Here is a 14,190-nt window from a genome sequence, read left to right on the forward strand (position 1 = left end):
ATTTGTTGCATATATAAACCCCGCCACTCGCCCAGCTCAGTGCAAAAACCCTACCAAAACCTCTAGCCGAGATAAGCTTCCGTTCTTTGTTAATTGTTTTTTGTTTTCTGTTTTCCGTTTTCCGCTTGATTGCTTTTGGGTCACTTGACGTAGAGGCAAAATGGTGCTTGGGGAAAGATTGGGCGACAAGAGCGATTCTAGATTTTGTGGGGTTGAGACTGAGTTCCAGGAGGACATGCCTCAACTTTTGTCGTTCAATCTATCATCATCTGCGGCCTTTGATTTCGTTGTTGCTCCTGTGGTTAGTCTTACCATTTCTCTCTCGCGTCAAATCTTGGATTCTTGAATGCTCTGTTTGGTTAGTAGAAAATTAAAAAAGTAAAAAAAAAAATAATGTAAAGAATGATGTAACAATGCCCTTCTTATGTGGGATTCAAAATATAAATCCCAGTTTCTTTTCAAATTTCTTCAGTTTTCGTTCATGTCATGGGAAAAATATTCGTCCTCATGAATCAAGAGAAGAAATGTTGTCAATATCTGGAAATGCATCCATTTCCATTTTATATTGGTATAAAATTCATAGTGAAATACAATTTTTATCTCCAAGCGAGTCTCTCTTCTACAGACATTCATAATCGGGAAGCAAGCTGCGCCGGACCAATGCATGATTGGAATAAACTTGCCAATTCAATTTCAAACCAAAGCGCTGACATTACCTTCTTGGCGTTCCCCACCTTTTTTTTTTCTTTCTTTTTTTCTGGGATTTTCATTCTGTTATACTTGAAGAACTTTCAGCATCTGTTTTACCAATCTGTATAAAACAGTCTGATTTTCATTCCGTTTTATATTGATATAAAAGTCCAAACTCAACGCCTGAGTAACTTGAAGGCGATCATGATCTTTAAAGATCCAAGAAAGCAAGCTGCGTCGGACCAATGCATAATCTGAACAAACTTGCCAATTCAATTTCAAACTAAAGCACCAACATTATCTTCTGTCGTTCTTTTGTTTTTTCCGTTCCTTTTTCTTGGGATTTTCATTCTGCTATACTTCAGGAATAGTTTTCAGCATCTGTCTTACCATTCTGTACAAAACAGTCTGGTTTTGGGGATGACAGTTTTTTGTAAACCCAGTGTGAGAAAATATGATGGAAGTTGGGACTTTGGCGGGCTTAACTAATTGTGGTAAAATATGTTGTGTACTTTTGTTGCTTCTAGTTGCTTACGGTGGCCAATTAGCCAGTCACACATCGGCTGAACAGCTGTCATTTTTTTGTGTGAATGGTCAGTAAGCTCACCTACAATAACTCATTGTTAGCAGCCTTTTGCAGTGGACGTTGTGACCTTATGCTTCACTTATAGGCCGTTGACTACATTTTTATTATTCTATTTGTGCAATGCTTTTTATTGTTTTTTCAAAACAGTATGCTACCTATATAGCATCTGTGAGGGCAATAGTTACCTCCTGATAAGTTTTGAGGCACTTGCAGTGAGTTGTGCCCTGTGTTGGACCACTTACCTTGATTTTATTTGAAATATGATGGGACTCCAGATATGTTTGAAAACTTTCATGGGGTTAAGATCCCTTATGGTTCTCCTTAGTTACATGTTTGCTGATTCCATATGCACCAAGTAATAAAATGTTTTATTTGTTTCTGGTGGCCAATTAGCCAATCACATCTCAGTCTGGAGGCTGCTCTTTTGTGTGACTGGTCAGTAAGCTCACCTAAAGCAACAATGTGTTTGTGGCTGTTGATGGTCTAGTGGTATACTGGTTTCACTCAAAGGCTGCTAGCCACATTTTGCTAGGACATCCTCAATCCTTCCTCTAATGCTATTTGGGATTAAGAATGAGTCTGATCTGTTCAACATTTTAGAGTTAGTGGATCTTATAAAAAGCATTTAGAATCAATAGATACAACGTTTACTCTTTCTGTTTGAATTATGATTTTTTTAAAGCAATGTACCTATATGAGTTATGATCAATGCCTGAGTGGTGATGTTATGGAACAGTGAAGAAATAAAAAAGTGATGTAATAATGTTTCTGGAGAGAGGTACTCCCCGTATTCTTTTGAAGTGCCGGGGTTGTGACCCCTCTTGTTAGACTCTCTTAGGTGTATCATTTTCTGTTTTTCATTTTTTGTGGATGACTAATGGTTAGAGCCTTGGAGATATGACCTTTGAAAGGGACGTTGTCAAGACTCAAGGGATTGGATCACTCTTTTTCATGGAAGCTTAGATCTTCAAATGAGGAAGTGATAAGCCAATCAAGAGAAGAGCCTCTTCTCTTGTTGACTTTGTTGGATATCTCACACCTTCTTGAGTTTTTGAGAGGTATTATACATGGAGGGTGGGAAGCAAAATGTCTTTTGTTGCAGGGAACTCTGTATTTCTCTTTTGTTTTTATTTGTACAAACTCTAATTTCTCTGAAGGGCTTCTCATCCTTCATCCTCTAACACATTTTTCTTTTGTATAAAATAATACAATGTATTTTCTAACAAAAAAATATTCATGCTACAATGTGAAAGTAGAAAATTATCATTAAGGCTGAAGTCAGTGCCTATTTTGTAAGGGTTAGATATGCCAAATCAAAGCTTTCAGGATTTGTGTTTGGTTTAATTATTTTCCTTGCTTGCTATATTTGTTTTGGTATATGGCTTATTGACTAAAGCGTCTTGGACTTATGTAGTCTGAATGTTTAGTTAACACGTAACCCTACACATATGAGTACTGGGTTAAACCACAGGGGAATTTTAAATCAATAAAGTTTACCTTAATGTAAAACAACTTTACTGCTGGCAAAAAAGGGTACAGTTTTCTATTATATTTCCGCACCTTGTGGAACTTACTACCATATAACTTCATGACACAGATGGATCCGACTTATAGACCAAGCTTGATGGTTAATGATCGTAACAGGTCTGGTGTTCTGCCTGTTGCAGGGTCAGACCTAGTTTTGAGCCCTGCCCAATGGAGTAGTCATGTTGTGGGTATGAACATCCCCTTTAGACCACTTTTAACTCTTAAGTATGTTATTTTTGCTATCTGTTTGATACTAACATCTGAACTGTTATTTTAAAAACTGTCTGTTTGGCGATTCTATCTTGGTTTCAATTGCTTTTTAGATTGTAGGATAGAGCTGCAGCCCCTCAATGCATGATATATACAACTTCTTGTGCTTGATACAAACTAGAGACTTTGTCACACATGATCACAATGATTAACTTAATTCAAAATTGTTTGATGAACCATCTTCAGCATAGTCAAGTCCACTACTAAGGTGCACCAAATACATCATGGAACCTCCAAGCCTCAATCCTAATTGTTTGCTGTGATTGCGTTGATCCCATCACTGATATCACCAAGTTCACATTGGACTCCTCAATCCTGCTGTCAACGTGGGAAACCATTTTGTTGTTATGCCATGAAAAAGACACCTTCAAGGGATGTTCTGGAAGAGTTTGTCCCATTGGGAAGGGTCTTGCAAGATTGCATAAAGAATGGCCTCCTCATTCACCTAAATAATCTCGTTTGGTTGAGATTTTTCTGCTTACATCTAAATTTAGATGGTAATCCTTACGTCTTTGGTTGAGTCTCATTAGCAAATAATTTGTCCACCTGGAACCTCCTTGGCATCCATCACAGGTCAACATAGCTTAAGAGTACCTAAGATGCTTGGGCACTGAGATTTGACTCTAAATTTGGTTTTCACTAGGTCTTGGTGGTTGTTTCCCTAGATTGACTGATATGTGACGGAAATTTCTTTTACAGTTGAATGCCATCATTGATGTCAAAGGTTAACAGGCTAGTATTTTATGAGTCATACTCTGACAGGCTAGTAAAGGTGGTTAGCTGGCTAAGTTCAACTGACTTGTATGTTAGTAGGATATCATTGTATTTTTCTGCATGCTTTCTGGCTTGGTATCAACCAACGTCTTGAATTCAGATATTTATGACTTCAACATGAAATTTCATACTGGATATGGATGGGAATATCTGGGCATATCTTTCAAATAACTTTGTTGTATAAATGTTGATCTTCTTAGCAGTGCTGTCCCTGGAACTCCTGAACTAGTGGATTTGTATCTCATGCAGGAAAACTTAGCTCTTGGATTGACTTGGATTCAGAAGATAAGATACTCCGGCTGGATTCTGAAATCACTCTGAAGCAAGAAATAGCGTGGGCTTCTCATCTCTCCCTACAGGTTTGCATTTATTAATTTTTCAGTCAATATTCTGCTGTAAAACTTGGATTGTTTGCATGGGCCATTCTGGAAAGCATGCCTTTTCTTCATTTATGGCAAATTGAATCTTCTGGGAAAATACTATAGGTTTTGAGTGTTAAAACTAGGTGCTTAATATATTCCTGCCATGAAGACTTTGGGTGCACCAAAATTATCAAAATTTGATTCATTGCAAACTAAAGACTGCAAATTGACTTTTGAAACATGAGCTAGTATAATTACAGGTGGTGTCCAGTTACTGTACATTCCTCCCTTTGCCATTATTTTTTTTTGGTAGATAATCCTCCCTTTGCCATTATTCTTTTCTTTTCCTGTGAAAACATATAGGTTTCAAGGATCAGTTATTTTATTGAAGTATTATTCCCATAGATCTTGCCTACCAGGGTAGCCCAGTTGGTCAGGGTGAACACTGGGAAGTGTGGTCCCAGTAAATGATACATGGTCTTGGGTTTGAATTCTACCACTAATGATACCTTGAATTTACCCGGTGCTAGTTGTTGCGAGGTGGTTAGCACCCCGAGGTTTGGGTCCCCATGGAGAATCTTAAGGGCTTGGCCATGGAAGGTTCCTTGGTTATCACAAAAGAATAAAATAAAAATAAAAATCCCATAGATCTTATAATATTGGGATAATTTCTGCACATACCCATGGCCAGATAAAAGTTCTTCTGTACATATTATTTGTATATGATTATGAGGTTATTTTACTGCTGCATATGATAATGAGATATATTGGTTTGTGGTGCTTGAAAATAATTTCTTTCTCTGTTGCATATTATGCTTGTCGATTTAACTATTTACATTTATACTGCAGGCATGCCTTCTTCCTACTCCAAGAGGAGCATCCTGTGCTAATTATGCTAGGTGTGTGAATCAGATTTTACAGGGCTTAAACAATATGCAGGTGCCTTCTTAACCCAAACATTTGCTCTGGCCTCTCATTTCCTTATATAATTGTTATGAACTCAATTTTTACCTCCTTTCTGTTGTCTCTGTTCTGATTATTTACTTTCATGTTAAAGTTGTGGCTTAGGATTCCCTTGGAGAAGACTGATGATGATGCTATGGATGGGACACATGATGATTTGGTGAGTGATTCCCCTTAATCATGATTGGTTCTTATGGTTAAAATGGTTATAAATGTCACACCATTGCAGATTGAAGTTAACTTTTATGAAAGGAAAAAAATTGTTTTATGATGAAATTCTCCTTGCCCTGCCTCCCTCTCCCTGCACCTGCCTGATTTCTCCTTTTTCCTGTTATTATTTTGTTACTCAAAATGTATGTTCTTGTTGGCAGATCTATTCTTTTGTACCTGTTACCATCATCTTTTGACCGATTTATTTTCCTCTTTGCTTAAAAATTCTGACTTCTGAAAAATGGCACAAACTGCCTTGCAGAAAGATTGACTTTTGTGATTTACAGACTTCAAGCACATAATGAATTTTCTAGTCTAAGTTGAATTGATGGATCATTTGAAGAGCTTTTTAGTGCCATACCATTTGGCCACAATGAATCAGTCTTTATTGAGATGTAACTGTTTAATATGACTACTTATCTTTGTGGACCTTTCTATTTTTTGCCATACAGAATGGAGGGCAAACGGATTCTTGGGAACTATGGAACTCATTTCGCCTTCTTTGTGAACATCACAGTCAACTGTTCATCGCCTTAGATGTTTTGTGAGTTAAAATGAACTTATAATCCATTCCTTTTGGAAGTTTCATCAATGCTGAAGTGAGGCAATTTTTTTACTAGTCATTGCACGAGAACTACCAGTTATTCTATTTAATTCTAATTATAAATGCTTTTTCACCAGGAGTTCACTACCTTCTGCAAACTCACTTGGACGATGGTTTGGAGAGCCTGTTAGAGCAGCCATAATTCATACCAATGTAATTATTAATCATATTTTATGGTGTCAGTGTTGTACATTTGAAGGCTAAATGTATCATTTTCTACTTCTGTGATAGACAATATTTGTGACTGTGTTGCTCTTCTTTTCTCAAGTCTTTTCTAACAAATGCACGTGGACATCCGTGTCTATCAAAGCGGCACCAGAAGCTGCTGACTGCATTTTTTAACCATTCAATTCAGGTAGGTGATGTTTTGTTCTTTTGGTCTATATTACCAAGTATGGATGAAGCTCCTAACTTGTATTTTTTTTTCCTTAAAATTCTTTTGATTCTTAGATCCTATTAGATTTTCCTGCTGTAAGATTTGTTTGTATGTCAAAAGTGATCTGTGAATAATTCATGTTTCTCAAACTGTTTTAATGCTATTAATTGAATCAAAATTCTATATGGCATCATATTTTTATACTGGATTAATGGCATAAATCGGCACCTTGTATCTCCATGGTTCTTGATACAAAAAGGCATTGACTCATTTTCATTTGGGCTCTGAAATTTAATAGAATCATGAAGCTGATAGCAACACCTATTATTTGGAATGTAGTGAAGGTTCCTTAGTTGTTGACTCCAATTCATTCTCAGTGTTCCTGCATGTGTGAAGCATTTGGTTCCATTTCATTAATTCATTGTGGTAGCCTGAATATAGAAATATTTTTCTCCAATCAATTAATGTTACAAATCTCGTAGTGGGAGCACTGTTAAGAAGACAATGGTTTTTATATATATATTTTTCCATCCTATTTATTCTGTAACTTACCGATCATGTTCTTGTCAATATCTTTTCAGATGGTGCTTTCTGGAAAACCAGTACATAGTCTCCCCAAGGGAAGTTTGGAACTAGGTTCTAATGATGCTGATGGTGAGTTCCTAGGCAAAGTAGTGTTTAGCATATGGTTGTTTTAAGCAATGATTGCATCTTGCAATGAAGAAGCCACCCCATTAGCTTCCTTTTTTCTGTTTCTGTTATAGATGTGCATGGCTGTCTGATTGTACTTCCCTTTTCCCTATGTTCTCACACATATCACTTATTATATTTTCATTTCAATGCTGTTATCTTTTATTATTGTGTATGCATAAAATTAATAGTTTTAAGGTGTTCTTGTCATTTAGGTATTCAGAGACATCCCTTGAGATCATATTTGGACTATGTTGGTTATCTCTATCAGAGGATGGATCCTCTTCCTGAACAAGAACGATTTGAGGTAGCTTTTTCCTTTCTCTCTCTTGCTCTTTGCACACACATGAGAACTGTCTATTAAGTTTTGCTCAGCTACTATGTTTCTTTTGACCCATTCAGTCTCTTATGCCAGCTTGGTTATAGGGATTTCTTGCAGTCTCCATTGCAGGTAACTTTTATATGCACTGTGACACCTTTTTATATTATCTTATAACTATTCAACGAAATTTTCCCAATTTTTACATGGTAAATACCCTTCCACCACACCCCCCTCCCCCTTCCCCCTCCTTTTCTTTCTCTCTCTTTATTTTAATAGCAAGTTGGGCTTTTGTACTTTTTAATGCAGCCTCTCATGGATAATCTAGAGGCACAAACATATGAGACATTTGAGAAAGATACAATGAAATACATTCAGGTATTAGCTTAAATGCATATATTTTGTCAATTTTTGATCGCTTATAAATGTGTTGTGGCTTTGAGTGGGTAAGTTCATACGACTATTTTGCTACAAAGACCATCGGTGGTGATGTTAATGATTTGGTTTTGAATTTTTTCACTTATTTTTCTAGTACCAAAGAGCAGTCTGTAAAGCTTTGTTAGATAGGGTCCCTGATGAAAAAGCATCCATTGTAACCACAGTAAGTGAACATTCACAAAGTTTTTCTCTTCTTTTCTTTTCTCTTTTCCAATGTCATTTCTTTAGAGTGTCAAATTCTATGACATTATCTGATTAATTTTTCCCATGCCAAGGTACTGATGGTGGTGGGAGCAGGTCGTGGACCTCTGGTTAGAGCGTCATTGCAGGTTCACTTCTTTACCTTCTGCTTGCTAGTGTGAATTGTGCCTTTTCATTTGAGACTCTACTTTGGACGTGCTTTATCTGCTTTTTCTTTTTCTTTTCTTACTAGGCTGCTGAAGAAACCGGACGTAAGTTGAAAGTTTATGCTGTGGAGAAAAATCCAAATGCAGTTGTTACACTTCATGTAAGTTGTAGATCATGGTTAGTCATCTATTTTATGCTGTAGAGAAAGATCCAAATGCATATTCTCCGTTTAAGTTGTGGGTTCTAGTAAATTACAAATTATTTATGCTGGGGAGAGAAATCCAGATGCACGCTAGACCCGATGTAAGTTGGAGATTCTAGGTGCTTATATTTTTCTAATTAATATTAGAATGGAAAAGGTACTTGGTACAAATTGCTTTATCAAGTAGAGTGGTGAATTGCAAAGTTAACATGGTGTGTTAAATATGCTGAAAGATTACAAGAGAATTGGTGTACATAGAAGTGGTCAAGACCTTTTGGGTTTGAGGTCAAGGGCAGAGCAGAAGGCAAGAACATAGAAGTGGTCAAGACCTTCTGGTCCTTTGAATTGTTTCCTTTTTGTTTTTGAATTTTTTTGAATTTTTTTTCCCTTAATATAGTTATGTTGATCATATTGGAGATAACACTGCATCTTTTGGGACAGAGTCTGGTTAAACTAGAGGGATGGGAAAACATTGTTACCATAGTTTCTTGTGATATGCGTCAATGGGATGCTCCTGAGAAAGCTGACATTTTGGTATGTGGGTTTTCTTGTGGTGAATACATTCTTTCTTACTTCTTTGTTGTTTCTTATGCTCCTCTCTAAATTGAATTTTAGGTTAGTGAGTTGCTGGGTTCTTTTGGTGACAATGAGCTGTCTCCTGAGTGTCTTGATGGAGCTCAAAGATTTTTGAAGCAAGATGGAATTTCAATACCATCATCGTATGTAACTTTGTTTTATTTATTTATTTTTTGGAAAGATAAATGTAATAGTGTATTTCTGTATTTCAGCTTAAAAAATTTGTGTTGATGTCCACTGATACTACATCAGTGTGGAGCGATGATGGATTCATGCACATTGTTCAAGGACTTAATGCTCACCTTTTTATGAATGGTGCATTTGGTATCTATTTGACAATAGTATATGTGGTCAGACCTAGAAGAGTTGTCCACTAATCTAGAAAACATAAACAAACCTTTGGTCATGGCCCTTGGCCTTAGTTCATTTTTTGATTTTTGGCTTTTGACATTTTTATGGGATCTTCATGACATGGCATGTCGATCGGCATCAACTTCATTTTGCACAGCTCATCGGGTTTCATAAATTATTTTTTTATAGGCAATTTTAATAATGTATTATAGGCTTTTCAATAATAAGATATCTTATTTAATACAAAATGTCCCAAAAAATCATCTTGATTAAATGTTAGTTGTTTGATCTTGATTAAATTCTTTGAAGGTGGATAACTTTTGAGTATGCCATAAGGAAGAGTTGTTGGGTTCAATGTTTAAAAATCATCATATCAAGCTGAGTTTTCGGTTTTCACCTTTTCTCCTCTTCTATTTCTTCTTCTTTTTCTTCTTCTCAATTTGATGCTCTCCTCTGTTTCTCTTTTCCTTTATTGTCTGAAACAAGTGGGATGTAAAATAGAATTTTGGTGGTCTCAGTAAAGTGCTGTCTCTATAAATGACTTTTGCAACTTGGTAATTGTCTTCATACAGTTGCATTTTTATAAATAAATTATCTTTTAAGTAGATCATTCCTTGGCAAAGAGTAGCACTTATTTATTGCCTTATTTCCCAGTTATGTGTTTGAAACTCCAGGTACCAATTACATTCATAATTCCATCAATAACTTGCATTAAAAATGAGTTCGGCATATCGTGCACCAACTTTAGGTCACTTCTTGCTGGAAATTCATTCAGATATCTCGGGGTTGTGGTCAGCCGAGTGAACAATGATGATGGCATTATTTTTGTGTTGGTCCAGTCCTCCGTTAATGCTGTTATCTGACATTCTTTGATCTGCCTACTTCAGGTACACAAGTTTCATACAACCAGTGACTACATCAAAACTATACAATGATGTATGTCCTACATCTTTTTGTTTTGGTGTGTTAAACCATTTTTCTGTTCTGCTATTTTAACTGCTTGTCGTTATGTTGTAGGTTAAGTTACATAAAGATCTTGTGCACTTTGAAACTGCTTATGTTGTCAAACTGCACAATGTAGCAAGGCTTGCTCCTTGTAAACCGGTGAGTTATCCTTCTCGATGTCATGCCTATCCCAATCCTATGAAAAGTTTTAGGTCCATGTATAATAATCTATTTGCATTTTGGCGGTTTGAATTGTAGGTGATTGGCATATACACTTGTTAAAACATTTTCAACACTTCCCTCTAGGAATTAATGATGCATGCACTGACTCTTTTCTTTTGGTCAACTAACTTTGTTTCAGCCTCTGGTTCTTTTCTTTGGAAAGCTATTAAGGCACTGGCACTTTTTTTCTGCTTGCTTAGGTTTTTACATTTACTCATCCGAATTACTCAACCGAGAAAAGCAATCAACGTTATAAGAAGCTACAGTTTGAGACACTTAGTGACACTGGATCAGCCATGGTGCACGGTATGTGGGTGCTAGTCTTCTTAGCACTTTATCTCTTGCTGTCTCTCTCTTCCTTATTTGTTTGCGAGAATAAGGGAAAGGGGGTGTCGGGGTTGTTATATTTGTTGTTGGGTTGGATTGAGGTGTTTTGCTTTTTATGTCCAGGAACCATGTGTAAAAAGTTCATTTACCTACAGAACATGTGCTTTGGAAATTTATTTGTGTCCCTTTATGTACGTGTTGGTAAGTTGAGAATGATGTTCAGCCAAAATTGTAGAGAAGGTTAAAAGTAGGACGTAGGATGGGAAGAGAGCAGTTAACTACCCAGGTGATTGTTATGCAAAGAGGTTTTTCTGGGCACTGTCTTTATCTGACAATAACATATTTTTTATCATTTCATCCAACTAAATTAAGAATTTATTATGTCTGCTTTTATCCTGCAATAGCTTAGCATTTGTTATTTCACTGATGAAATGGTGAATTGCATTTTGTTTCTTGCACATATATTTGGAGTGCATAGTTTATTAGCACATGGTGGTCTCAAAGAACTGTAGTGAAGATGATGATTGAAAAAAGTTTACTCAAAGGGGGGAGAAAATGAAAGAAGTTGGAGAGCAAGTCAGTCTGTATACTCTGTCATCGCTGCAGGTGATGGAGAGGGATGAACAACAGGGATTGAATGGTTTGTGGTTGTGTTTCATATTGCTGGAGAATTGCTAAATGGAATGGACAGAGGACACAGCAATCAGTGCTGTATGGAATGGAAAAATGATGAAGGGGAGAAATAATGTAGCAATTTTAAATAATTGGGCCTGAAAATGCAAAATGATTTTAAGATTTCTACTCAATTTTCACCATCCATGCAATCAAATTACAGAAAATTGTTGAGTTTCCTGAATTTTGATATAGTGGGTGTCATCATACAAAATTCAATCTAAAAATAACATGCTAGTAGCTTGTTGAACTGAAACTTCAGCCTTGCACTTGGGGATGTGGTGTATGAATACTTGGATCATTGGCCATTAATATGTGAAGAAGGTTTCTCTACAATGTCCGGAAGGGCATTGATTATTTGCTTGCTTTTTTTTATTTTTTTATTTTTATACATACCATTGCTGGAAAAACTTTCATCATAATAATCACTGTATATTTTACATCTGATTTCTAGGATTTGCTGGCTATTTTGATGCAACTCTTTACAAAGATGTACATCTTGGTATTGAACCATCGACGGCAACTCCAAACATGTTCAGCTGGTATGACATTCAATCCTCTTTGTTTTTATGCCCTAGCAACAAAGTTGAGGTCCACAATGAGTTCACACGCTCAGATATGTTTGTTTGGGTGTTTCATGTTTTTGGAATGTATAATGGGTTATGGGTCTATTTGGATCCTACCAAGTTCCAATTGCCAGAAAAAAAGCTTCATATTTGTTTGTTCTAGATTGGAAGTTCTGAAAATCTAATTTTCACACCTTTTTTTTTTTTTACAAGGTTTACTTATTGAATACAGGTTTATCATCCCACAGGTCTTGCTGAATATAATGGCATATCGTTTGTTGTTTCTTTCCTGAAAATCAGGTTTGCAATATTTTTTCCACTGAGAACACCGGTTTGCATACAACCAGGTTCTACTTTAGAAGTTCACTTTTGGCGTTGTTGTGGTGCTACCAAGGTAAAATATTTTGTTTTATGATAGTCTAGAAGCTATTGGTCATATTTTGCCATCCTAAGAGAAAGGGAAGAAGAAGCAACCATGGCCCAATCTTTCCTAATTATAGGCCTAGAAGGAAGAATATTACCCTCCTGGGAAGTTGTCCCATAAGCCAAAAACTGTTTCTATTTGCTATCAATCTGTTGTTCCTGGTCTTATTTTACCCCTAAGACTAATAGGTCACACCAACTCCTTACCGTTTATGAACAGTTGAGCTTGCCCTAGGGCCATCAAGAAGCATGTCAAATACAACTACAAGACCTGTTGTCTCTATGATGCTTGAACGTGTGTTTTCGGGTTGTGTAATTAATCTTTATCTCATTAACCTTTTTGTTGTTGGAACATGAGCAGGTTTGGTATGAATGGTGTGTAACATCTCCTACCCCTTCTCCAATTCACAACTCGAATGGTCGTTCATATTGGGTTGGACTCTAGTACTCCCAATCTGTGAATGTATTGGCAGATAGATATGAAGCAGAGCAGAAAGTAGCAATGCCATGCACCACTTGAACAAAATGCGTTTCAGAGGTTTGGACTCTGCTACAACAGAGGAAGTAGAATGCAACTTACGGTGAAGTGAGTGGTCATTTACCCTATAAATGTTGGGGTGAGGGATCGGGTGCCAGAGCTTGTTCCTCCTGCTTTTGGGCTTCTATCTCTGTTGGTTGGGGGGTGTTAGTAGACTGTGATGCAAAGACAAGCATCGTGATTGTTTTTGGTTCCTGGAATCTGTATAAGAGCCTTGCTCATTAAATTTGGAGTTCTCCCCTTTGAGATGTAAATCTCAATGTTCCTCAGCTTCTGTTGTTTCTTTTACCTACAGAACCTTGCATACGTCCCAAGTTATTTTCGTTCATGTTGCATCCATTTTATCATATGGAACAACATATCCTCCTTTAAGGTAAGCCCTCAAGAAGTTTCAAACCTGGGAAACCAAAAGAAGAAACATTCATAATCTTCTTTAAGGTAATTACTTTTACTACTTTTATTTCTAAATGCTGTGTTTTCAAAATTGATCTTATTACTGAATCGACAAATTTATGGAATCAAGGTTTATTGATTGGATCGATGGTTGAATTATATTCTTGGTTTTACGATAATGTGTTGGTCCAAAATTGACTCAAAAGGGTTTCCATTTTTTGGGTAAAAGGAAAATACTTCTATTTTTTATATGTTTAGCTCTAAATTTGGGTATGATTTTAAATGAGTTTTTTGAATTTTTTTTTTAGTGAGTTTTAAAATTGGGATTATCTTATTTGATTTTAAAAGAATTTTAAAAATATTTTAGAATTATGAATCTCTCCATAATTCTAAAAGGGTTGGTGCTATTAGAGCATAGTTAATAATAAAATTTTTTAACTTCTAACTCTCAAATTTTCATAATCTTTCATAAATCAATTTAATAATTTAATGGTTTAATTTATATCAATCTCAAAATTTTCTTTTAAGTGTAGTTTTAGATTTATTAAGAATAAATAAATTATTTTAATTTAATATTTAAAATTATTTTTAATTTTAACTATTAAGTTATTTTAATAAATACATGTGTTTGTTTTTTGGTTTAATAAAAAAAATTAAAATATTTTGTTTTTTTTATTTAGGTAAAAGTATCTTATTGATATTAATCAATATAATTAAAGTGAACTTATTGTCAATAAGTTTAGTCTAATTATATTGGTTGATATTAATGAGTTATTTTTAGTTGAATAGAAAAAATTAAATATTTTAGCTTTTTGTAT

At 35.7% G+C, this 14,190-nt stretch overlaps 1 protein-coding gene across 2 annotated transcripts; it reads left to right on the top strand.

Annotated features, from left to right (window-relative positions):
- On the top strand, positions 1-13,248 carry LOC100242249 (protein arginine N-methyltransferase 1.5). 2 transcript variants are annotated; one of them, XM_010650171.3, is made up of 23 exons: positions 3-301; positions 2,874-2,991; positions 4,097-4,206; positions 5,059-5,148; positions 5,267-5,332; positions 5,835-5,926; positions 6,064-6,139; positions 6,255-6,341; positions 6,944-7,016; positions 7,268-7,359; positions 7,468-7,503; positions 7,681-7,749; positions 7,904-7,972; positions 8,085-8,138; positions 8,243-8,317; positions 8,801-8,893; positions 8,975-9,078; positions 10,174-10,222; positions 10,304-10,390; positions 10,654-10,759; positions 11,907-11,994; positions 12,319-12,412; positions 12,803-13,248. In XM_010650171.3, the coding sequence occupies exons 1-23, from the start codon at positions 161-163 to the stop codon at positions 12,884-12,886; spliced, it is 1,953 nt and encodes a 650-aa protein (XP_010648473.1). In that variant the 5' UTR covers positions 3-160; the 3' UTR covers positions 12,887-13,248. The 2 variants fall into 2 exon arrangements, with proteins under 2 accessions (XP_059592162.1, XP_010648473.1); XM_059736179.1 differs by lacking the exon at positions 12,803-13,248 and having other exon boundaries at positions 1-301; positions 12,251-12,342.
- The last annotated feature ends 942 nt before the right edge of the window (positions 13,249-14,190 follow it).

The sequence above is a fragment of the Vitis vinifera genome, chromosome 4 (genome assembly GCF_030704535.1).
Source record: "Vitis vinifera cultivar Pinot Noir 40024 chromosome 4, ASM3070453v1".
NCBI lineage: Eukaryota > Viridiplantae > Streptophyta > Magnoliopsida > Vitales > Vitaceae > Vitis > Vitis vinifera.